The sequence below is a fragment of the Anoplopoma fimbria genome, chromosome 20 (assembly GCF_027596085.1).
Source record: "Anoplopoma fimbria isolate UVic2021 breed Golden Eagle Sablefish chromosome 20, Afim_UVic_2022, whole genome shotgun sequence".
In the NCBI taxonomy this organism is placed as follows: domain Eukaryota; kingdom Metazoa; phylum Chordata; class Actinopteri; order Perciformes; family Anoplopomatidae; genus Anoplopoma; species Anoplopoma fimbria.
The window spans coordinates 1,983,260-2,007,363 of record NC_072468.1 but is presented as its reverse complement, the minus strand read 5'-3'; the positions used below and the strand labels follow the sequence as shown (position 1 = coordinate 2,007,363).

Sequence of the window (24,104 nt, the reverse complement as noted above, 5' to 3'; positions counted from 1 at the left end):
ATAAAAATACACATACTATACAACTACACAGACAATAAATACACATACTATACAACTACACAGACAATAAATACACATACTATACAACTACACAGACAATAAATACACATATATAATATCTTGACTTGGCCTAGAAAAACGGCTGTCAGTCTGAATACACTCCACTTAATCTCACTCAGAGTTGTAAGGATAATCATTACTGTCAGCACGACCAGCAGGATGCTGCAAGGAAGGACGTCATTCAGCCCAAGGCCAGGCCTGGTGGAGAGGGTGAGGGGGTGAGGGGTAAACTATTTACAAAACTTTTTTATAGAGACTAAGAAAAAAAAATATATATATATATATATATTTTTAAATATGGGAGAGTGAAGGCCAGGACAGCCATGAGTCACTGCCTGTTTAAAGGTCCTCGACCACCAGATGTCACTCTACAGCTGTTGATGAACTCAAACCATCTAAAATAAAGCTTCCTGCATTTTTTTTGTAGGCTTTCTTATATTTGCTTAAAAAAAAAAAAAAAGAAAAGATAAAATGAGTTATTTTTTTCTTGTGCTTTCTTCTCTAAGGAGTTTGCAATCAATCTGATCTGATTTATCCAAATGGAATGAATGATCATCTAGTTTAGAGACCAAAGCTTATTGGTTACTTTTCTGAGAGAGCATCACACTACACACACACACACACACACACACACACACACACACACACACACACACAGACATATTTCATTTGAGCCAGACTGACGCACACTCCTAAAATGACAAAGCATGCAGTGAAAAGCATCCCACACTCACTGCAGTGTGCGTAACGACCGAGGGAGTGTTAGGAACCAAGTGTTTGGGTAAAACACGCTACTTCGATGAGCGACAAACGAGAGAAGGGCCTGAAACACAGTGAGCCCATCGGACTATGCCTACCCCAACTCGGGAGGAAAGCAAAGCTGAGACCGGACAGGTACAGGACCTCCACGACCGGGACAGAGGGACAGGCAGCCGGCTTGTGTGTGCTCTGGAGATGGAGATGACGAACCGCAGCCTGCATGGAGACTCCAATTGTGTCAAATGCGATGGTTTGATGAACCGAAATGGAGGAGATACTGCAGAAGTATCCGTTCCTCTGTCCCTTCCCGGGAAGAGGGCAGCTTACACGGCCGGAGACGAGCTCCACAGACTGAGAGACAGAAAGTTTTTACTGGAGGATAGAAAGCGTCTTTGCTCGTTTTCTTTGGCGACTGCTCTGCTCGGGATCCTGCTCATGATCATCCACTCTGAGATCTGTCCCTTCGTTTATAAACCGGTAGGTTGAAGGAATAAGGCCTGACTAGCCTCCACTAATGTCTGTGACTTCAACATGTAAGACTTGACTGCTTTATCAAATCAAATAATGTTTGAAATGTGACACTTTGGTTTGGTTGGCACTTGATGTTAAAGCTATATCCTTACAGCATCTCGGTTTCCATTGCAACAGTCTCACAAATCAAATCAAAACTTTTACACTCTGCAGAGAAGAGTTTAACTTAAAGCTTCCATCTGCATCTACAAACTTAGAACATTTAAATAACATCACCTACATTTACTTTGTGTTGGCAGATGGTAGAGACAACTCAGTGTTGGCTATTGAACGAACCATCAGATAACAACATAATGGACAAAATGATCAATGTCTTACTTTTTTCAGCACATGCAGTGGCACTAAAGTTGTTTACAAGACTTCTGCTGATGAATGGTTGCATCTCACCTCTTCTTCAACTCCTTGGGTCGCAGTTACAACTCCTTAAAATAGTTTTCCCCTTAGACTATTATAGAACTGTTTCAAACAAATTGATACAAACCCTGTAATCTTTTATTCATTACATATTTAAGTAATTAAATTGATCATAACTTGTGCAGAAAAAACACCATTACACAACTGCCTCTATTTCTTGTCATGATTAGCACACAGCCGCTTCATGCAGCACAACCTGCACCTGGGCTTTGAACCTATACTGATCAGTTAGTCCATTTCCAGAAACTCTATTTCATAGTACAGCCTCATGACATTAACATGCAGATTTCAGTGGATAACAGTGCCAGACCACACAATCAACAAATTATTAACTCCCTCTGACTTCCTACAGCACACACCAGTTCCACATGTGGAAAAAAGTTATCATGCACGCCGCAAAAAACTTCCAACCACCTCCATGCTGTGAAGTCAATGATTGATTACAGTGTCGGGGAGCCCCAACATTTCTAACTCACATCAGCTACAATCTCATGAGAAACCTATGGAAATATCGAGTGTTTGGCCCGTAGAAGCATGGTTGTGAAATTAACGGTGTTGGCCCAAATATGACATTACAGTTAATACAGACCAAGAACAGGTGTTGTCTGTCCTAACAACAGTTTTTGTATCATGGAAATGCTGATGCACTGGAAAAGTGTTCTTCACCGCAGTTAAAGCATATTATTTTGGAGAGGCTGCATTGCTGATTTAACCATAGCTTATATAACTGTTTCAGCATTTGTCTCTAAACTTCATGTGATGTCAAAGTCGTGAGTGTGAGCTGTGACATCTTCCTCCCCTGTAGACTGACATGACTTCTGGGTGTCTAATCTACAAAATACAGAGTGGCCGTTTACACAAACAAAGCAATTTCTAAGTATACTGCAGGGTATTTTGGAAGTGCCTACTTAGGCCTATCTAAGCTAATGTCACTCTACAAAGTTATATTTTAAACTACCTTTTCACCATTATGCACGAAAAACAGGGCTATTTATGTAACGTTTTCCACATTTCACCTTGTCCCCTAAAGCAAGATTGCTCACAGTACTTCAGGCTATCTTTCCACATCATTTAGTGTGTAATTAGAGTGTTTGCATGGCCAGTCTAAAAGTCTCATGTCTTGAGTTTGGCTGTGCAAGAACCAGGAGTGTGCAATTTGACTTAGTTGCAACCCTGTATACTCTTTTTTGTAACTCATTGATGACGTTCCTGGATTGTCTCTACAGCCCATGCAATAACCACATATTGAAGCTAAAAACTGAGCATGATGTCCAGTATTTAGGATCACATTTGTGGGCTCTATTCACTCTGGTTCTCAGGCATGTTAGATTATAAACGGCAGATATGCAGTCCAAAAGTTACGCATTTTTGGCAAAACCAAGTTCGACCTCAATCATTTCAGATTTAATCAGAAATATCTGACATCTCAAGTTGCTAAGATTTATTTCCATGCAATGTTTTTCTCACATATAACACATTATTTTACAACCTCTCTTAGCACTGATACAATATTACAGCTTACACAAACATACAGGCTACCATCATTTTTATATACTTCTTATCGTTGTTATCTTAAATTCTTCTTAAATGTCACAATGTTTGTTTAATATACAAACATGTGGGTTGATTGGTATCACTTGCTTGCATCATTATCTGACTCTGCACATCACTTTCCTCTTTCAGCTTTTTAATCCTTCCTTCAGCTACTTTACTTTTCCTGTTATGATTTAACATGTTGATTGTTTTGCTGTTGGCTAGGGCCAAGGGAAAATTTAAAGTGTGCAAATTAAACTCTGGATTACAATAAAGTAATAGCTATAACCACAGGGCACTCTCGCTACACACTGTGAAAACCGGCATTGGCCGATTAGCAACAACATGAAACGCACCGAAAACCTTCTCACTAGATATATTAGATATATTTTGATATATCAAAAAAGCCAAAACTCACACAAAAGCTGTTACCCGTGTCATTGTTATCTGTGCTGTTACGCAGATCATCCACGAGGACGAATAGGCCTTTATCACAGCAGACTTGTCACAGTAGGAAAAGCACCGGTGTTACTAATAACATTAAGGATGACTCTGTGCTATTGAAGAACTCCAGTGAGAGTGACAGTGAGCCAGCATGCAGGATACCAGGATCCTGAAATCAAACCATCTTAATGGAATTAAGCCATCATTTATTTCATTATGTACACCTGTGCTTTCCTTATTGTGACAAGCTAAAACGTCTTCCGTTTAAAAGGCATATTATCAAAATGAGCTGTTATGGTGATTTTTGGTAATAAAAAACTGGGTTCATGAACCACTGTCCTGCTCCATTAGATCACAAATATATTACTGTAGGGCCAGTGAGACAGCTGCAGCTGGCCAGTTAGAAAGAAAACCAGCAGTGCTTAGAGTCTCAATGAAAAGGATGAAAAACCTGTTATACAGGGTGCAGAGAAGTGGTATCCCACTGCCCTGTGGTCTTAGGCCATGTCCACATTAACCCGTTTTCACTCGTTTTCAAATGAAAACGGGGTTTTAAGATCTCCGTCCACACATGCGTTTCAGCATCGTTTTCGAAATTACGAATATCACGTGACTATTCACGTACACTGGGCATGCGCATGCCGGTGTAAACAGGAAGTACATTGGTTGCTTGGTTACAGATAATACGATTACACTACTCTTGATACTCGTCGTGCTTGATACTTAAGAACTTCCTCTAAAATCTTCCTCCATAAACTCTAAACAGACACATTTCGTGGAAGTTTTTAGAAGTTTCATTTTTCAAGCTTAGTTACAACACTGCAGGTCTAACTCTATCTCTCCCACACAGACAGCACATTTACAGTTATTAAACGAAGTTTACTAGATTACGGGTCCATACATTTGGTCAACACAAGTCTGTCAGAAGTCCGTTCTTTAGGGCTGATAAGGCCGCGGGACATGCCGCTCGCTAATCGCTCCAAAAACAGCTGATTCCAGCTGAAGCCAAAGAAGCGGATCCCCTCCGGGTTGCCATGCATCACCTGTGCTCCCCTGTGTCCTAAGTCCCTACACATTTGAACATCTATGTACAAACATTTGTAACAAATACCACATTATCCATGTTGAATTAACCTGGTAGTCGATCGGTATTAAGGCTGTTGTTGTTGTTCTCTTCCGGAAAAGGGTCACGTGGTAAGGGGGTGACGAATCAGGGAATGACACGTCATAACTGCTAAGAACCAATCAAATAGCGAACGCCGGTGCCTACGTCATCGTTTTCAAACTTCTCCGTCCTCTGGAGTGTTTTCAAACTTATTCGTTTTCGGTGCCCTAAAACGCTCTGTAGTGTGGACGCTCGGTGCAAACGCAGAAAAAGATATGCGGATTCATTTGAAAACGGGTTAGTGTGGACGTGGCCTCAGAGGGCCAGCGAACTGCAGGGTTTTGGACCTGTAGTTTATTTAACCTAACTTCCGTGATGTCACTGCCATTTAATTTACACGGTCTAAAGCAGTGTTTGACTGGGTCATTCTTACTGTAATAATAACAAAATGTCCATCTGGTGTCACCCAGCAGTGATTATGTGGTGACACAGTCACCAGGAAACTTTAACATCGAAGTCACCTTGTGCAGTTTCTGGTTGGTGTCAACTAAACCTTCAAATGATTTAGCTGCTGGGATTTCTCCTTTCCCATGACTGTCCCGCTATGCGAGTATAATATTCTTGTAGGATATTATTTGTATCCTTCAGTTTAATTCTGGATGCGTGTAGTTCCATAAGTGACCTTCAGCACAAGAATCTACATGATTCCTACCAAAACCACGCAGAGAAACAAACCAAATTAGAAAATTTAAGTCAGATGTATGTAGTATTTCTTTGGCCTGTATTTATTTATTACAGTTTATACAAACCAGACCACCTTCTTTTGCGCTGGATTCAGTGTTTTATTGTGGTGACTCGGTTACCGTCAAAGACTATAAGAAACAATCTGTGTTAAGGTTAACCCAGATTAGGTTCGTCGAGTTTGAAATGACTGTTTCCAGCATGAAAACTTTACGTAAACAATTTTAGAAACTCGGCAAGAAACTTGTTGTTGAACTCTCTGTTATGGAATGTGGTGAAATGTTGAGCTTTTGTGGGGTCTTCTAATTAGCCTTGGACAAAATACAGACGTAATGTGGATGCTTCGGGAGAAACTATGGAAAACGGCTTACCTTGCCAACGGACGTCACACCATACCAACTACACGCTCAAGTTTCCTCAAGTTTGAAAGTTTGTAATTATCTTTTTATTCGTAAACCACATTAAACATGCACTCTCCGTTCAAAAATTCCATTAACGTATCAGTTGCACAGAGATGCATGAATGAAGGGTAAAGGTGCTCTTTTACCTACTGAGACAAAGGTGGTGTAGCAGAAGCTATTAGCTTGTCGTTCTTAATTGATCTGTGTCTTTGGCTGTCAGTTCCCCGGAATGATAACTATTTAATTAAAAGCGCTCTCGTTTCTGTAATTGAGTGGCTTTTTATGTACCTCTTTCGCAGTACATTACAGGATCAGTAATTTCACTTTCATTAGGCAAACATTTGTCAATTTTCTAATGAAACTCCATTTGGAAAGGCAAATATCACAAAGTAGTGATAAGTTGTGTTGTTATAACACAATCAGCAGTATATTCCATTTCAATTTGTTTTGAATGTTGTTTTATGGAAAGGAAATATCTGACATTGAAATAGCACAAAAAGCATGGCCAACACTTTTCACAGTGAAAGCAGTAGTTTGCTCGACTAATTGATTATTAAACTAATCAATGCACTACAATGTAGTTTGATATGCCGCAGATATTTTTACCAATACAGTCTGAAATAAACACACATTAAAATGAGTTGAAAAAGCACTTTTCCACTATACTGACGTGACGTGTTTAAAGCTTGGTGCAGTTGGCAGCTCAATTGTTCTTGGGTGAGAAGCTGGTGAGGGTTCATGTACAAGTTCAAGTCAGCAACACCCATTAGTTGGTCTGCCCACTCTTGAGAATATAGCCGTTCATATCGTGAGAAAAAAAAGAGACAAAAACATTATTTTTCATCATAATCTATCGTGTTAATTTTGTATATGTCTTATATGTTTGCTTTTTTAAAAACTTTAATGGACGAAATCTCTGGCTAACTAATTCACTATGTAATACGTAAGTATATAATGTACCTTTAAAGGATACTCCTCTAGGAACAAGTTTTTGTACTGTTAAAGGTCAATAAGCACATTGACCTGCAGAGGCCATATATCACAAAGTCACTGTCTGTTTTAAACATATATTTCAGTAATATTCTTTGAATTTTAAACCAAACCTCTCCTTGTAAGATATAATAAGTGCCTCTACTTGATTTGGATATTCTGTTTCTCTTTCCACCCCTGTCATCACCACAGTGAGCACTAGAAACCAAGATTTTTTTAAAACCTTGATAATGGAGAACATAAAGAAATCAAATCTTTATGCCTTATCTACCTTTCCTTTGCAGGGCTCAAACATTGCCTTAATCATCAACTGTTCCATCAGCCTGTCAACTGGGTGTCTCCTGATCTTCATCATAGCTTTCCATTATAAGGACATCAGGGTGAGTTTCCCTTTTCCCCTTTGTTTCCAACAGTTTGGACACCCTCATTGTGATATGTACATGTGTGAGACCCTGACCGTTTGAATACGAAAGTGCATAGTTGTTTCTTAAGGGCTTGCCATATTTTGTGCCCCATTTTTATACCAGTAAAAGTTTGTTCCTAAATAGCCTGGCTAGAACAATACTTTGTTCAAGATACCTGTGAGCTTAAGAAGGATTTCTCGGTCCACTGATGGTATCCTCAACACTGATTGTCTGTGTTATGTGCGTGAAAAAACCCACATTTTTTCCAATCCACATGGCCCGCTGCCGTTGTGTTTGAATTCAGTATACATGAAGGGATTTGGTTTAAATCAAACAGTAAACAATCTTTTATTTTCCCTTGTGCACATTCACAGCATGCATATTCAATAAAGTGCAGCACGAATGAGTGCAGAAAGGTTTTGGTCAGGCTGCCGGGTTTATACTCTTGTTTTCAGTGTGGTTGTACTCCATGTGCATCTGATACAAGCAGGCTCCGTGCAAGTGTGAAGAGGAGATAAGGAAGCACAGGCTAAGGGTGGGGACTAACACGCAGGGTTCAGCGATTCCTGATGTAGCTTCAAATCTTGGGTGTCATAGGTGAAGAACTAAGTAAAGCCAAGAACATCAAGATGCTTCAAACTAGTGGAGCAAGGAGAGGAGAATGTGGACCTTCACTCCTACTTTCTTATATATATATATAGATATATATCTTTGGGGGATGAACACATTTCCACTTCATTACGTGTGAACAACTCATACAAATCAGCAAACAAGGCTTAAAGACATATCCCTTATCACAGACCTTTACAAACATGATGTACTTTAGAGAACTGCATATTTGCATTTTGTTTATCTTATCTTTGTTTAAAGCTTGAGATGCAAAGCACATAAAAACTAAAATATGACTATCCCAGCATGCTACTTAATGATATTTTTTTATGACTCAGTGAAAACATTGCATTAGATCTTCTGTAACAACATGTAGCACCAAGCTTTGATAATGTCATCAACTAGTGTCGAAGAATAATAAGAGGTGATACTGGAGCACAGTGACAGAATATCGAGTGTTTTGTATAAGAGAATTGGAAGATTTACACACATTTACCTAAAGATGTTATTGTATTTGCAATGGTTTCCATCAGCACTCATTCATTTTCTTCTCTCACTCTCTGTCTCTATACTGTCCTCTTTTATCTTTCAGCTGTTTGTCATTGACCACAAACAGGTGGACTGGCGTATTGCCATGAGCAGCCACAGGGTTATTGTGATCACTCTGGAGCTGCTGGTCTGTGTCATCCATCCAGTTGGCGCATACTGGGATGTTGGCATCCATGCCAACTCCTCTTCCTCAGATCCGCTCTGTATTTCCAACCACTCCGGCAAGGCCCTGATGGACCTGGAGCTACTGTTATCTGTGCTGATGTTCCTCCGCTTGTACCTGGTGCACAGAGCCATCCTGCTGCACAGCAAAGTGCTGCTGAGCGCCTCCTACAGGAGCATCGGCTCGCTCAACAACATCAACTTCAGCTTTCGCTTTGTACTCAAGATACTGATGAACAAATACCCGGCACGCACGCTGCTGGTCTTCATCCTCTTCTTCTGGCTTACTGCGTCCTGGATGCTTACTCTGTGTGAGAGGTAGGGAAGAGAGATGTGTATGGGTCAAGTCACAAGTCAGACTACTGGCATGACATATGTTCTCTGTGCATACTAAACATTATTCATCTTCATTCATTCATCTTCCGTAACCGCTTATCCAGTTAAGGGTCGCGGGGGTGCTGGAGCCGATCTCAGCTGTCAGGCAGGGTACACCCTGGACAGGTCGCCAGTCTATCGCAGGGCTGACAAACAACCATTCACGCTCACATCCACAACTACGGGCAATATAGAGTCATCAATTAACCTAAGGTGCCTCACTTTGGACTGTGGGAGGAAGCCGGAGAACCCGGAGAGAATCCACGCTGACACGGGGAGAACATGCAAACTCTACACAGAAGGCCGTCTAGCCCAGGATTTGAACACTCTTGCTGTGAGGCGACAGTGCTAACCACTACACCGTGCAGCCCACTAAACATTATAGTACGCTTTATTATCTCTGCAAAAAGGAGACACAAAAGCAATTGCACCAACCCTAAAAGTTTTATCTTGCCGCTCATCCAAAATTGTATTTATTTTTTCAATGGGAAAGCCTTCAATGAAAATCTATCCTGAAATATACTTTAATTCACAAAAAGCTATGATTTGCAGCACATACGTATGTAAAGGAAAAACAATACACAAGAGAGTCAGATTTGTGACTCTCTTGTGTACCTATTTATTTTATTACCTTTTATTTTTTAGAATCAAGTTAGGTGAACAAAACAAGTTTTTATTTCTATTTCAAGGGAAGACTCAGAGTTATCTGAGGCTTTTGTGCTAAATAGAGCTGCCTGCACACACACTACTCCTTTTGACACACATTTACATTAAAATACCTAAATGCTTGGTAGTTTAACATTCCTGCTCAAAGCTTGATGGTCAATTTGACTCCAATAACTGATTTGATAATCATCAAATTCTATGTTGTTACTTGTAAGAAATTGCTTCTTAGCGTCAGCCAACTAAACGTCAACTTTATCCTCTGCGGTATGTTCGACTGTTTGAAGAGTGTGGTCATTTGTTCATTTTAACCCTAATGGGAGGTCTGCCCTCAGTTCACATGTCTTGTATGTTTTGATTTGTCAAAGTCATGAAAGAGCTCATGATTGATAGCTGATAAGAACACCAACCTTTTAACACTGAACTGTTTCACCGGCCATGTTGATGAACAGATGAACATTCACACACTGTATGAGTTCTTTGGGGGGGTTTCTGCAAAGTGTACATTGGACTTGGGCTTTGTAATGTTTTACAAGTTTACACTGGTAGTCACTTCCTGACTTCCTTAAGTATAGTAGAGCATCTACACTGATAACACAGTTTGATTAACAGACCGCACCTTTATCAAACTCAGAAGACACATCGTGTTCAGGAAATGTTTCATTTATTGCTGTATCTAAGACATGAAGTTATATGCAACTGCAATCATAAGGTTGCAGGACAGGACAATGTTTTTGTTACAAATTATGAAGAAATAGATCGTTGGGAACAGGAATTAGTATGTTCCAATTCATTACTAGTGTTACCTAATGAATCTTTAAGCAAGCGCACAGTTGAACATGAAATTTGTAAGTAGGCAAGCATTCAACATATTGACAGGGTGGTGGGATATCACACTATAGACAATGGAATTATATACACTTTTCTGCCTTCAGGGTTTTTGTCATACTGTTGTAGTTATCACTTTGATATTTTTGGTAATATCAGGCCATTGTGGGAAATGTTTTTCTCCAACGAGCAGGACTGTTTCATGGCAAAACTGGATTTTTACAGGATGATAGGCATCAATAATGACGTCCTTTGACTTTTTGGGACATTTTGGCCATAAACTGTATATTAAAAGTTTCCAGAAAACAGTCCTTTCAAATCTGGAAATCAACAATTGTTTATAAAGTCAACACTACTAACTAAACTTAAATTAAGGTCTCACAACTGTGTGTCTATTTTCTCTACAAAAAAATACGGAATTATAGAGTTACGAAAAATGTTACCGACATCTGATTAATAATGGTTATGTTTAACTAAAACATGGTTATGTATGCAGAAGTTGAAAATGGTTATGAATGTTTAGAGGTTTTGTTACTCCACAGTCTCACTCCTGTTTTGTCCCTCATGCAGGCAGACCCGAGAAACGACAGGCAACATAGACACGGCAATGTGGCTCATAGCCATCACCTTCCTCACTGTGGGCTATGGTGACGTGGCGCCCAACACCAGCTGTGGCAAAGCGGTGTGTCTCTTCACTGGAGTCATGGTAACTAGGTTGGGGTTGCTGGTTGAGAGCTATTTTTGTTTTATCATGTATTGTTTAAGAAAATGAAGATCTCATGCTCATTTGAGATTCATTATGAAATATCGAGGTTTCAAGAAAATATTGCAAGTGCTACAACAAACTGTGTGCATATTGAGTTATATCCACACCTGTTGAGTCATTTCATTTCAAGTGCTTGCTTTGGCTTTGTTGGGCTCTTATCAGAACAGCAGTAATGGTTTCTACACAAAAGACATTTAATGCTCAGTTCAATAAACACAATGTCTTATCTTTGTTTAACTTCTGTACGGGTTCCTAACCAAACCACTCTTATTTCTCTGCATGGATAATCAGCTTGGTGAGGCACAAGACAAGATGTTCTTGTGCGGTCCATCTCATTTTCACTTCATTTTTTTCTGTTGTGTTGTTTCTGCAGAGGTCCATTTCTCCCTTACATTCACTGTAATCCAGTTTCTGCTCTGTTCCATTCCGTTCTATTCTGTTCCATTTGAGGCTCTCTATTAAGTTATGTTTGTTCTGATTTTCTCTATTTAATTTCATTTTGTTCCATTCCATTCTGTTCTGTTCCATTACTCCCCAATATAATATGTTCAGATTTGTTCTATTTTATTGCCTTCTGTTCCGTTCCATATTGTTCTGCTATATTCTGTTCCATATCATCCTCTCCTGTTTGTTTCATTCGCTTCCGTTTCCAGCTCTGTTGCAGCAGCTCCTCCCCCATTTTCCTATTCAGTTATTCCCATTTCATATTAAATCAGCTTAGCTTAGCTCACTTCTCTCCTTTGCCGTTTGTGTTATGTCTAAGCCTATATAGTTATTTTGAATACGCATGGGCCTTATTGCCCAGCTGCACACCCTAGCGGTGCTGACAGACCTGCATGCCTATATTCCCTTGTGTGTGTGACTTAGATCACAGCTATGCATTAATGGCTGATGCTTCTGCAGGACCTTGTTGGTACCAGACACTCACACAAAAAGACTGAGGGGGAAAGCTGTCAGCATGCAGTCCACATAAAACATCTGCATGGAGCATGATGTCATTGTTTTGCTGCACTCATTGACTCTTCTCTTTTGTCATACCTTGAAATTAAAAGAAACAAAGGAAAGTATCCCAGAGAGAAAGAATAGAAAGCATCACATTTGGTCCAAATAGTAAGAGCAAATTAGAGCAAAGCAAATCTATCAAAGTGCATTTTGTTTTAAATTACAGCAAGATAATGTGCTTTTATGGTCATGCAAAGGAGTGGCAAGAAGAGGAAAGAAAAAAAGGTGGAAGGGATTGTCCGAGATATATATGGAGGGTTGGAGGAAAGGGGGAATGATACTTGAGATAAAACACAAAGAGTTACAGTAAATTAAGTTAAACAATAAGTCACTGAGAGGAGTGGCTGTGTGTTTGAATAGGGAATAGATTATGGTTCTCTTCCTCACCTCTGCTGCGTTAAATTCTGGTACAAGCAGATAAGAGTCCCTGTCGCGGTTCTGGATGTGGGCACGAGTCCGCTTCAGACACTTCTGTGACAGAGTGGAAAACAAACTTTTACCTCCCTCTCATTCTCCATCTCCCTTGTTTTTATAAGCTTCCGTCCTTAAAAGGGGAAACTTTCCACCATATCCATTTTTAGGTGGTTTATTGACTTTGGCACCACTACAACAGGAGGGTGTGCCAACCTGTGCCTGTGATTTGGAAAAAAATAAATTTCCTACTCCCATCAGAGCAGTGTTTTGAGCCAGTCGCTGGGATCTCACACCTGTAATATGGCTGAACACCTCTATGCTCAGCGCTTCTGCTCGACTCCAGCAATAACTCAATCTGCAGCTGTGTTCAGGGGTTGACAACGCTGTTTGCATCCCATCACTTTGTGTGGTTTGTATTTACCAGGTTTCACAGACGGTATAAATATAGACATTCTGTGGCTTTTGGAGTGAAAGATAAATAGATATATCTCTTGCTCATGCTTGATCTTGCTCTTTCTCTTTTCTTTCTAATGCAAGCTGAAAAGAGGAAAACAGGTAAAGACTTTTTATGAATATCAGTGGTGGACATGAAATCAACTTGGTGATTTGTCTGCGTTTTCTATGAAGTGTCTGTTCGTGTGACTATATGTAGATGTGATTTGCTCTGCGGCCTTTTTTGAATCCTAACCATCATTCTGTAGTTCCTTGTCCAGCAATAGCACACTGCTATTCTCAGAGGAAACCAGCACTATAGCAGTGCCACACAGGCCTGTGTTTAACCATTGAACTCTCTGTGTAAATATAACTTTGATTTATTGGACAAAACCATATGAGGTATGAAGATCAACATTCAGATTTCTGAAGAAGTGCTTTTTCCCAGGAGGGGAATGGTGGAGCAAAAACACAAGACTGCAAAACTTTCTCTTGAGTTCTATCTTGTTGATGTCAGTACAGTATTCAGGATCAATCTCAAACACTTACATGATTATTGAGAAACCATGCCGACCTCAGTGTGTGTGTGTGTGTGTGTGTGTGTGTGTGTGTGTGTGTGTGTGTGTGTGTGTGTGTGTGTGTGTGTGTGTGTGTGTGTGTGTGTGTGTTGGGTTCTAGGGTGTAGCCTGCACTGCCATGCTGGTGGCAGTCGTTACCAAGATGCTGGCGTTGAACAAAGGGGAGAAACATGTGCACTTCTTCATGCTGGACATCCAGATCTCTAAAAGGGTAAGAGCAAAATAAGTCACGTTACTGAGCAAAAGTATTGTTAAAGTTTAAATTATGAAAACAATGCAATACATTTATAAGAAGAATATTGCAACTTACCGATTTGTGATTCATTCTTTGCAGCAGTTTGTGTGTAACTTTTGGATTCACACGCATGGCCATTTTCACTTGGGATTTCGCTGTTTCTTATCCTCTGACAGGCTCATCGTAAAGTATTACTTATAAAACGATACCAGTATTTTTTTGCATGCTTCGGCCCATTTACGACAAATCATGCATACTTTACGTTACTGCAAACTCTGTTTCAAAACCAGCTGAAATGTTTGAGATATTGGAATCAACCTTCCCTTTAATTTTTGTATGAAAACCATCTTGCAGAAACTTGGAAATTGTTGGGTAATCTATCTCAATGAACAGCACGTCTGTGTATATTGTTGTCAAAGTCACTGGAACATTGTGTGGTAATGCAGCTGTGGTAGTGCAGAATGATTAGAAAAGTCTGTTCTGCAGTGCGAGACGACAATTACATAACTCAATAAAAAAAAAAAAGGAAAACACTTTGTTATGCTTTGGAAAATGCTCGGCAGTTATATAAAATATGTTATCGGTACTGTAATAACCAAATGTAAATCCACCATACCATAAAGCAGAATTCAACAATATATAGAGTCTTTACATTCAAATATTAACACATTACTATAACAACTCAATATAGGGCAGATGACTCTTAACCTAAAAAATCAATGTAGGTGTAGCGTCATATGACAAAATAAATCCTAATGACATCTCAATGTACCAACTTTGACAAAGACAACTAGATCTAAATCCAAATGTCCAATGTTACAGGTGCAAAAGAAGTGTCATTTGTATTCTTGAAGTTTCCCTTCAGGAGCTGTAGAACCTGAAAACAGTGTTACTTATTTTGTGATAATATTTCTCTAAAAAATGAATAAACTTCCCTATATAACCATTTAGTAAACAGTTAGTTGTCCTCCTTTCCCGCTGAGGTTACTGCACTGTAACAAAAGCGGATGGAGCAGTCAGGATGGAAGCGTCACTACTTTTTAGTTGCATGCATGTTTTGGTTTTCAAGTCTTATTAGAATTATTGTTTTCCTTAAATAAGATACACCAGAGAGACACCAGAGGTACGGATAGTGTGGGAAAAGAGTAGAGAGAAGCCAACCTCTCTTTTTCAAGGCGTCAAACAGAGGAAATCATCTGATCTCTGTCAGGAAAGAAACTTGTGTCAGTTCAGGACGGTTCAGCGATAGGCAGGAAACTGGTTGTGCCTACGTATGTGTGCAGGAGCGTGTGTGGAAGTGGTTTCCAGAGTACTTTGTTTGTAGGCTTGGACAGGATTCAAGTGTTTGCTTATTGATGGGAATAAGGAGGTGTCTGATAAATAAACGCTTGTAGGCAAACAATGTTGAAGCCAGAAAAGTGTCTCAAGACTAAATATGAATGTAATGATGGATAGAGTTCCTTGTTTATTAGGGTCAGTTTGTGCTGCAGCCTCTCTGCAGCAGGGTAAAGCAGTGTCTGACTGCTGTAGGTGCACTGCTTTGGAGGATACAACCATTTCCTCTCTCCCGGTGGCTGCATCCTGTCACTTGCTGCATCTTTATGCCTTGCTTGTGTTAAAGTCCGTGTGTGTGTGCGTGCGTTTTGGTGCGTCCTTCTGAGTTATCTGGTGCAGTCCAGATTTACACTGATGGGAACAAGGGAAGACATCTGGATGCGGACATTGACAACCTCTATTATTAACCCTCACAACAGGGCCAGAGTGACATCATCACAGGGCACTTACAGTGATTTGTGCAGGAAGCCAAACAGACATGAATAGAATCAAAGAGAAAGGTGCAAAGGTGATACCGGAGAACTTCTATCCCTCACTTATAGTCTTTGGGGCCTGTTCAAATTCTTGTATATGAGCGTCTATGTAAGACCTGATAGTTCTACTTTTATCTGAAAACAGCATCATAGAGATAAATAGTTCAACAGAATAGACTATCTGGATTGAATCAGCTGCCTTAGATGACTCCAACTTTTACTTCCTGTGTTAAAATGATTGACAGGAACCAGATTCTGTCAAAGAAACATGATAAGCGCTGTGCTCCATGTACAAGCTTGCAAGTTTGATAGATTTTTTTTTTATTGATGGTCTTATTGTTGTTGTTAGGGCTCCTGCAACCTCCATGGTTTGATGGGTTTAATTGAATGTGTCCGTCTCTTCACCAGATCCGGCACGCTGCTGCTAATGTGCTAAGAGAATGCTGGCTTCTGCACCGTACTAACCTGACAAAGGGCAACCGCGGTGAGCACCGAAGACACCAGAGATGCCTTCTGGAAGCCATCAGAGTGTGAGTTACTGTATCAGAAAATGATAGCGTCAGGCAGGATGTCAGTGTGTGTGTTTGTGTCCTGGCGAGGGATGTACATTGGTGATGGGTTGTTTGTGTTACATATTCATTTTATAGGTCATTTACTTACTAAATTACCTATAAAATAGTAAACTGTGCTTAACCACAGTCACCTTTTTTTTATGGCTAACCTAGATTACTAGTTCGATTTGTTGGCCTCTTTTCTGTGGGTGAGGCATGTGTGAACAAGGGTCCTCCCTTGTGCTACACCTAATTCAAGGCAAAGATTTAAGACATGCTGGTAAACAAGAAATGAAATCACAATTGAGCCATCTTCTGTTTGCACATATTTTTCCATTTGAGTTGTGTCTCTTTGTTATTGAGCTCAAGCTTCTAAGAACAAGTGGATGCACAAGACAGGAAGTCCAGAAGTGTGATTGTATGCTTCATTATCTTGACAAAAGGATTATGTGTGTGAGTGTGTGTTGGACTGGGTGGAGGGGTTGTACTTCCTGCTTTACACCGGGCAGAGCCACTAAAAATAAATACACTGTGGAAAGTTCGAGCAGGAGGCACCTCAACACGACAGGATTAAGAACATCATGAGACCATTGCTCTAATGTCTCCAGAGACTGGCTGCAATATTGGCTTCCATATTTCCTTTTGGGTGGTTTAATCCATCCCAGACACACCAGATACTACATTTATCCCTTTTCCACCTTTGTATGTCAAATCCTTCTTGCCAGGTTTTATAGCTATTTAACGAACACAGCGTGACTTCTGCATGCTGAGTAGTGGAATACTCAGCATATTCCTCCACAAATCAGAGTTTCTGTAATGTGCCAGATAGATGAAATGTTTAATTTGTCAAAAAATAGGATGCTCCATTTGCAGATGTGCACTTCAGAACTCATTGGAGCATTTGAAGTGGCGATGCTTAAGATTTCAGTCCTGGTTGTTTTAGAATTTCCATTTGAGCGAAAACAAAATAATTGTGTTTTGAGTTTAGGAGTCTTGTGCTTCACCTGAAACTCAATACTGACATGCAATTTTTCAGAATTGAGAATTGTGTTCATCAATTTTGGTGTGTATACAATGGAGAAAAACTGTAATACCGCAATTCTTTCCGGGGTCGTTGCCACAGACACCCATTTTGTAATACTGCAAATACATGCTGTAGATATTACAAAACTTTCATCAGTTGGCCAGAGGCTCCATTACCATTGCGTTACCTCCTCCTGTAATAACAAATTATTATTCAAATGAAAATCAAAGAGAATGCCACTTGAAACTCTGAATTCTACACAGTAGTGTCATACTGGGTTATTTTCTTTTTCTTGAACTGAACCCTTTTCTGTGACTTAGTGTAACATTTTGAAAAATGAAAATGGTTGAAATACATGACTGAGATCTATCAAAGCTTTTTTTTATTTTTTATATTTTTTTTAATACAGATTTCGGCATTTACGCCTCAAACAGAAAAAGCTGAGAGACTACGTCAGTGAGATGGTGGACCTCCCTAAGGTAAATGACAACTGTCACCGGAATGTTTCATTGGAAAGGCTAATGTAAATTAAGATAACAAAAACACTCCCAACTTACATAGACTATTAGGCAGTATTTTACAATCTGGTGATTACTGCTAGGTGTTCAGACACATTAAATGCTTGATAAAAAATCTCCATAAATGTCTCAGGAGTCATTTGTGTCAGGAATTCACAGTCCCAGAAAAGTTTTCCATGTGGAATAGACCCAAGATATAAAGACGTTACCCAGTGAGAGGCACTAATGTGTAATTTGCGCACTTTAAAATGCATTTTCCTAATTGATTTATAGTTTAAACAAACCTAGTTTTTCCAGACTGCAAGTGTTGTCCCTTGGTAAAATGTCAAACCACTGCAATCAGTTAGTTACAGTCTGACTGCCGGGCAGTAAACCCAACACGTTGCACACTCTTACTGACTGGTTGCAGCTGAGTTTTGGCCGCAGACAGTGCAGAGGACTAAAAAAGAAACCAGATTTGTTGCTGTTGGCTGCTTTGTTCAAACTAGGTTGCAAAAGGGGCTGCTAAATGTAGTGACACAGTTTCTAAGTTGGCAACACTGGGTTGGTTTCGAGTCAGGCAGTTAGACACAGACTCTCAAAAGTTTCATCATAAATCTGCAAGATAGATATAAAATATGTCTGCACCGGATTTAGTAATATTAGACTTGCTTAAAAATAGACTGGCTGAAATTTGAGCCCAGTGTTTACAAAAACGTTTGCATTTGCATTGTGTGGATGATGTCAACAGATGCAGATGATAATGTGCGACCTCAGTGCCAATTGGAATAACTCGTATCGGGAGCTGGAGCAGCGAATCCTCTCCATGGAGCAAAGGTTGGACGAGCTGAGTCGCTGCTTCCAACAAACCTCTGAGCTACTCTCCCAGGTCCTACGTCACCGCAACTCAGAGATCAGGTAAGCAACTCTTAAGGCTGGCAATGACGTTGCACAGATCTGCTATCAACACAGTGCAGGATGTTGTACCCAAGATGAATCGTACATAACACGTTTTTTTTGGTTGATTTTTTTGCAGGTGACATGGTTACTGAGACAGATAATTGTCTTCAGTTTTTTGATCTACAGTATCCATGAGAGTGGGTCAGTAAATCGTCTCGATCCGGAGCTGCTCTCGACTCTTAACATGCGGAACCACTCAAAGGACTGGCAGACCTACTACAGATCTCATCTTCTGGCCCAGCTCTGCAAAATGACTCTTGGCTAAAACATTATACGGATAAAATATGACTCCCATTCCCTGTGTGAGAATCACACAGCACGTTTTGAGAAATCTGTTGTGTTTCCAGCAGTTATATTTGTGACCGTGTACAAAGAACTGAATTAATCTCAACCAAGGACTGTGGATAGCCTTGTGATCCACATTTCTCAAAGGCTCCAGAGTAGAGCTTGAAGCCTAACCCTATTTGTAAGGTTTCATTGATGGACTACATCACTGCCTTATTCCTGTGGAATAAGATACATTTTCTTATATGTTAATTTTATTTGATATTTCTTGCAGCTATTTACAGTGTTAGCCTTCTCAGTTTTATCCAAATAAAACGCTCATCCTCTTTTTCATTAGCATACAGTTAAATGGTTACTAAGCTGATAAATGTTTGCAAAGACGCTTATTGAATATAATACACTCTCAGACAATTTCTCATTGTTTTGCTTTACTATAACCCATCAATTGAAACATGAATGCAATGATGTGTTTTGATGCTCAAACTTGAGAAGAAACTAAACTTCAATTCAAGTTTTGTGGGAAGAAACCTTTATTCCAAACTGTTAATCCTTGGGATAAAATAGATAACAACTAAAACTCATAAAATGATGTTTACGTTTGCATCATCTGATGCAGAAATAGCATTGACAGTTTACACCTGCTCTGAGAACATTGAAACTTGGGTGCGAGTTGTCTTTCAGCAACCCAACAGCTCCATCTAGTGGACATGATTTAAAAAAATACAAAATATTGAGGAAAGTTGACATTAAAATCATGGAGATTATATAACTGCAAAAAAAAAAAAAAAAAAAAAAAAAAAAAGACATGCTATTTTCAACCTGAATACTAAGACCTCTATAATGTCTCACGGGAGCATAACATTTGAATCAGCTGTAGTAAAAACAAATCTGAAAACAATAGGACTCAGAAACTCCAATACAAACCTCACTGTTAAAAATGTACTTTGTGAGACAAAAATGGCAAAACTGGATTTACGCTTTCTCTTGAGGATAAACTGGAGTTTGGTTGTTTTAATTTAATCCAATACTGGAAAAAGTTCCATGTGGGTTAATTTGGACACTTGTGTGTTGTCAAAAGAATTTATAAGGAACTTGTTCAAACATTGTTTCATCTGTATCATGTATCATTTGCACGTGTTGAAAACATGTTAACAACCATCCAAGACATGCTTTTAATTAAATTCCATTAATGAGGAATGTATATGAATGTGATTTTGCTTTGATTTTGTCGTTCAAAATTAAACAAAATAATGTAGCGACAATCATGAAAGATCCCTCTTGATTTAACACTTTGTTTTAAAGTGTGGTGCACATAGCAGGAGAAAAGTACCTACAAGCCAAGTAGAGACCAGGGAGGTGTCTGCTTTGTCATTCCAAGGGCTTCTTCAATTGTTTAGTTTTGGTCCTGTTTTTAAGTTGGTGCCATATGTAAGCCGAAGGCCTAAAGAAAAGTTGTCCACAGTCACATGTAAAGGGCATTCTGCACTTTCTCTTAACTTTACGTTTCCATGTACGTCCAGAACAGGATTTCTTCCGGGACTTGCCCTCTATGTGCTCAGCAAAGAGTTTTGCTCCCGTGAAAGTCTCCCCGCAGCTGACACAGATGTAGCTTACGGTCTCTGCGTGCTGAACGCAATGTCGCAGCAGGTGCAGCTGGTGCCTAAAAGCTCGACCGCACTGGCACTTGTGTGAGCGTTGGCCTCTGTGGAGGTAGCGGTGGCTGATGACGAAGGAGGGATGCCGCAGGATAGCACCACACTGCCTGCAGGGGCGAGGGGTCTTGAAACGCCAGCCTGTTTTCATACGTTTTATCAAAGCCGTGCCCCGGTTGTCGTTCTCGAACAAGGCCATAATAGTGGGCAATGGTGGGGTGACAGGGTCAGAGGCTGCAGTGGCTGGAGTTGTGTCAGTGGCACCAGGAAGGACAAATAAAGGTGAAGACAGACGGCTAAAAGACTGGTTCGTTGGACATTGGGCACTGTCTTTCCCCAATCTGACAGCTGCACCAGAGGACGCCATGCATAAAGTGGGATACGGTCTGTCTGCGTGGGAGGAGGAGGTCGAAACAGGGGAAGGGCTGGATTTCACAACAGTGGACAGAGACCCCGCATAGCTTTTGCCAACACGGAGCTTTCCATTCATGACCTGGTTGACCCCGTTTGGATTACTGTTGGCCGACTGGGCTGCTGTGCCAAGGACGCCTGGTGAAACCTTTGCATCTGTCAATGCTGATGGATTGGTAATAATGCACACTTTGGTGCTGACCACCGACGTGTGAACTCTGGTGACGTGGTTCAACAAAGTCTTCTCAGAGGTGAAAAAGGATTTGCATATGTTACACGCTTGCGGCATTGACTCTGAACAAAAGAGGACCAGAGGTGATTTGGTTCCTTTGGGACACTGGTGGTGACCGTACGAGTTCTCATGAGGGAAAACTTGGCTACAGATTTCACAGGAGTACAAAGGCATGTAGTGCTCCTTAAGAGACATGTCAGTTAGAAAGAGTTTCTTGCACACTGAACACTGATATTTTACCTTTACACCACTACAGTGGAGCAAATGGAGCTTCATTGACCGAAATGGCCCTCTACCACACGCAGCACATATTGAACTATTATCACTAGGAAGGGCAGCAGGTGGGTTTTTAGAGTGCGTACTATGAGAGGAGTCGCTGGAAGAATCGGATGAACTTGAGCCACCATCTGATTCTGGATCATCTGAACACAAGTCTATAATTTTAGAGCGCGTCTTATCCTCGTCATCAGATTCAGTGCTTGATGAATCATCGATTTTCTCACATTCACTTTCCATGTCGATATCTTTATCATCCTCAATCAATATATACTCAACATTGTTTTCAGATGTCTCAGCAGTCTCAGGCTTCATCTCAATTATTTGTTGAGTGCTCAACTCTGACACCGAGTCACGATGCACCGTCTTTGTGTTTTGCTGTGCAGTCCCGTCACTGTTCCAACTCTGATATATGGGCTCAGAAATCAGATAGGGCGCTTTCTGAAATGTCGAGCCAACGCAATGTGTCTCTGCATGCTTGTTCAACTCCCACGAGTTACTGAAATACTGATTGCACTTTTTGCAGAGGGGTGGCAAGTGTGCATTATCCAGGTGCATGGAGAGGGACGTCAGGCGTCTGAAAGTAACCTTGCAGATGTGGCAAGTGGCTTTGATATTGTGGCTTTTGTAGTGCAACATCAAGCTTTTGATTTTGCTGAATTTTTTGCCACATTCCCAACATTTCACTTCTGGGCGTGCGTCATCCACCGGCCTTTTTGTGGATACACACCATACTTCATCACTGCTGGAGTCTTCAGACATAAGGAGTTGGTCAGGGCAAACCTCTGGGTGGTCTGTAATTTAAAGTAGAATGGACAGAATCACTTTAAATGTTTGAATAAATCCATATTACAAGTTTCATACTTCAATCCCAGAACAAGCATTACAGCAGACAGATATGTATTTAGTCATTATCATGAGTATTCTAATTAATCATCTTATTAGAATAATGACTTAGCCAAACTCATCATTTTTTTTGTTTAATTTAGAGCTAAAACAATGATACTATAAACAACTTAGTTGACAAACAAACAAAATTATAATAAGTTCATATCATGTTATAATGGCTAGTTAGTATGAGTCATTATCAAACATAATGTCATTGTCCCCAGAGGATAAAGCCCACTAACTTAGTTATCCTCTAAATCTTCCTCTATCATAAAATAAGATAATCCTTTATTAGGCCTGCAGGATGACAGCATCCTTGGGACAACATTTCACTTGCTACAAAAGCTTGGTTTATGACTCTATGCCTGTAAAATGAATGACATTACCACCAGCCTCAGCTGTACTGTGTGTATACAGCGAATTAGCAAATGTTATATACTACACTACCACACTAAGGTTGTGTGTACCTGCTGAAGCATTGTGACTGTGAGCATGTTAGCATCTAGCTGAAAGCATCTCTGTGTCCAAGGACAGATGCTAGCAGGGCTGCAGACTTGAACTGTGTCATTGTTTGTTTGTCTTGTACCATTTAAGATAAGATAAGATAAGATAAGATAAGATAAGATAAGATAAGATAAGATAAATTTTGCAGGCTTACAGCAGCGTAGAGTTAAAGTGCACACAAGAGACATAGTAAAGAAAGACAAGATACAAAATAAAAAATGAAAAATAAAAAATAAAAATAAAAAACAAGTATTATAAATAAGCAATAAAAACAGTAGAAAAACACAATAACTGAAATATAATATTTACAGACAGAAAAAAACTATTATTGCACAGTGTTTTTTTTGCACAGTGTCAATAAAAATACATTTTAAACAAAACAGGTCATCTTTGGCTCTGAATGCACTTGCTGCTTAGAGACTTCACCGTCAATAAATCACCCAATAATAATAATAATAATAGCTAAATGGTGACGATAATCATGAGTTTAGTCTCTTGAATTTGTTGGTTTTTCACGTGACTTCACAGGAAAAACGCCGCCCTGATTCCGAGGCTCGACCCACTGACGTACCTACACCTGTGGCTAACCTGACGGTGTTTTAACCTTTATAATCACAGTTACCTGGCCGGTGAAACGACACCTACCTCTCTCCACAAGCCGCCGCCTGCAGCCCAGAGTAACGGTGGAGAAACGTGATGACTCCAAACGGTTGGTCGCAGCCAGGCAACGGTTGCTAAGCGTCCCTTAAACATCTAACCCATAAACGTCAACGTCAACGTGTGTGTAATGATTAAGCATTTAAAAAAAAATTCAAGAGAAATCCCTTCAAATTTCACATTTGAAGAGACACCGTCATGTTGTTGATGGCGTCCACTCACCGAACTCCTCCATATCCGGTGGAAGCCGGAAGTGGGACGCCTACATCTCCCAGAATGCACCAGGACGTTGAACATTTCTCCAATTGACTATCGCTCTAATCTTTGTAGTTGTATAGTATGTGTATTTATTGTCTGTGTCAGT

General features: G+C 40.1%; 2 protein-coding genes across 4 annotated transcripts; one reads left to right on the top strand and one right to left on the bottom strand.

Moving 5' to 3' along the window:
* Nucleotides 1–728: 728 nt before the first annotated feature.
* On the top strand, nt 729–18,998 carry kcnn4 (potassium intermediate/small conductance calcium-activated channel, subfamily N, member 4). 2 transcript variants are annotated; one of them, XM_054622296.1, is made up of 9 exons: nt 729–1,296; nt 7,263–7,358; nt 8,584–9,020; nt 11,139–11,274; nt 13,861–13,971; nt 16,212–16,333; nt 17,788–17,857; nt 18,627–18,793; nt 18,912–18,998. In XM_054622296.1, exons 1-9 carry the CDS (start codon nt 910–912, stop codon nt 18,913–18,915), a joined length of 1,530 nt encoding a protein of 509 aa, XP_054478271.1. In that variant the 5' UTR covers nt 729–909; the 3' UTR covers nt 18,916–18,998. The 2 variants fall into 2 exon arrangements, with proteins under 2 accessions (XP_054478271.1, XP_054478272.1); XM_054622297.1 differs by lacking the exons at nt 16,212–16,333; nt 17,788–17,857; nt 18,627–18,793; nt 18,912–18,998 and adding an exon at nt 14,095–14,242.
* Nucleotides 18,919–24,042, bottom strand: si:dkey-79d12.4 (zinc finger protein 320). 2 transcript variants are annotated; one of them, XM_054622288.1, is made up of 3 exons: nt 23,963–23,979; nt 23,729–23,836; nt 18,919–22,485 (listed from the first exon to the last, which is right to left on the bottom strand). In XM_054622288.1, the coding sequence occupies exon 3, from the start codon at nt 22,451–22,453 to the stop codon at nt 20,489–20,491; it is 1,965 nt and encodes a 654-aa protein (XP_054478263.1). In that variant the 5' UTR covers nt 22,454–22,485; nt 23,729–23,836; nt 23,963–23,979; the 3' UTR covers nt 18,919–20,488. The 2 variants fall into 2 exon arrangements, with proteins under 2 accessions (XP_054478263.1, XP_054478262.1); XM_054622287.1 differs by lacking the exon at nt 23,729–23,836 and having other exon boundaries at nt 20,489–22,485; nt 23,963–24,042.
* Between the last annotated feature and the right edge of the window lie 62 nt (nt 24,043–24,104).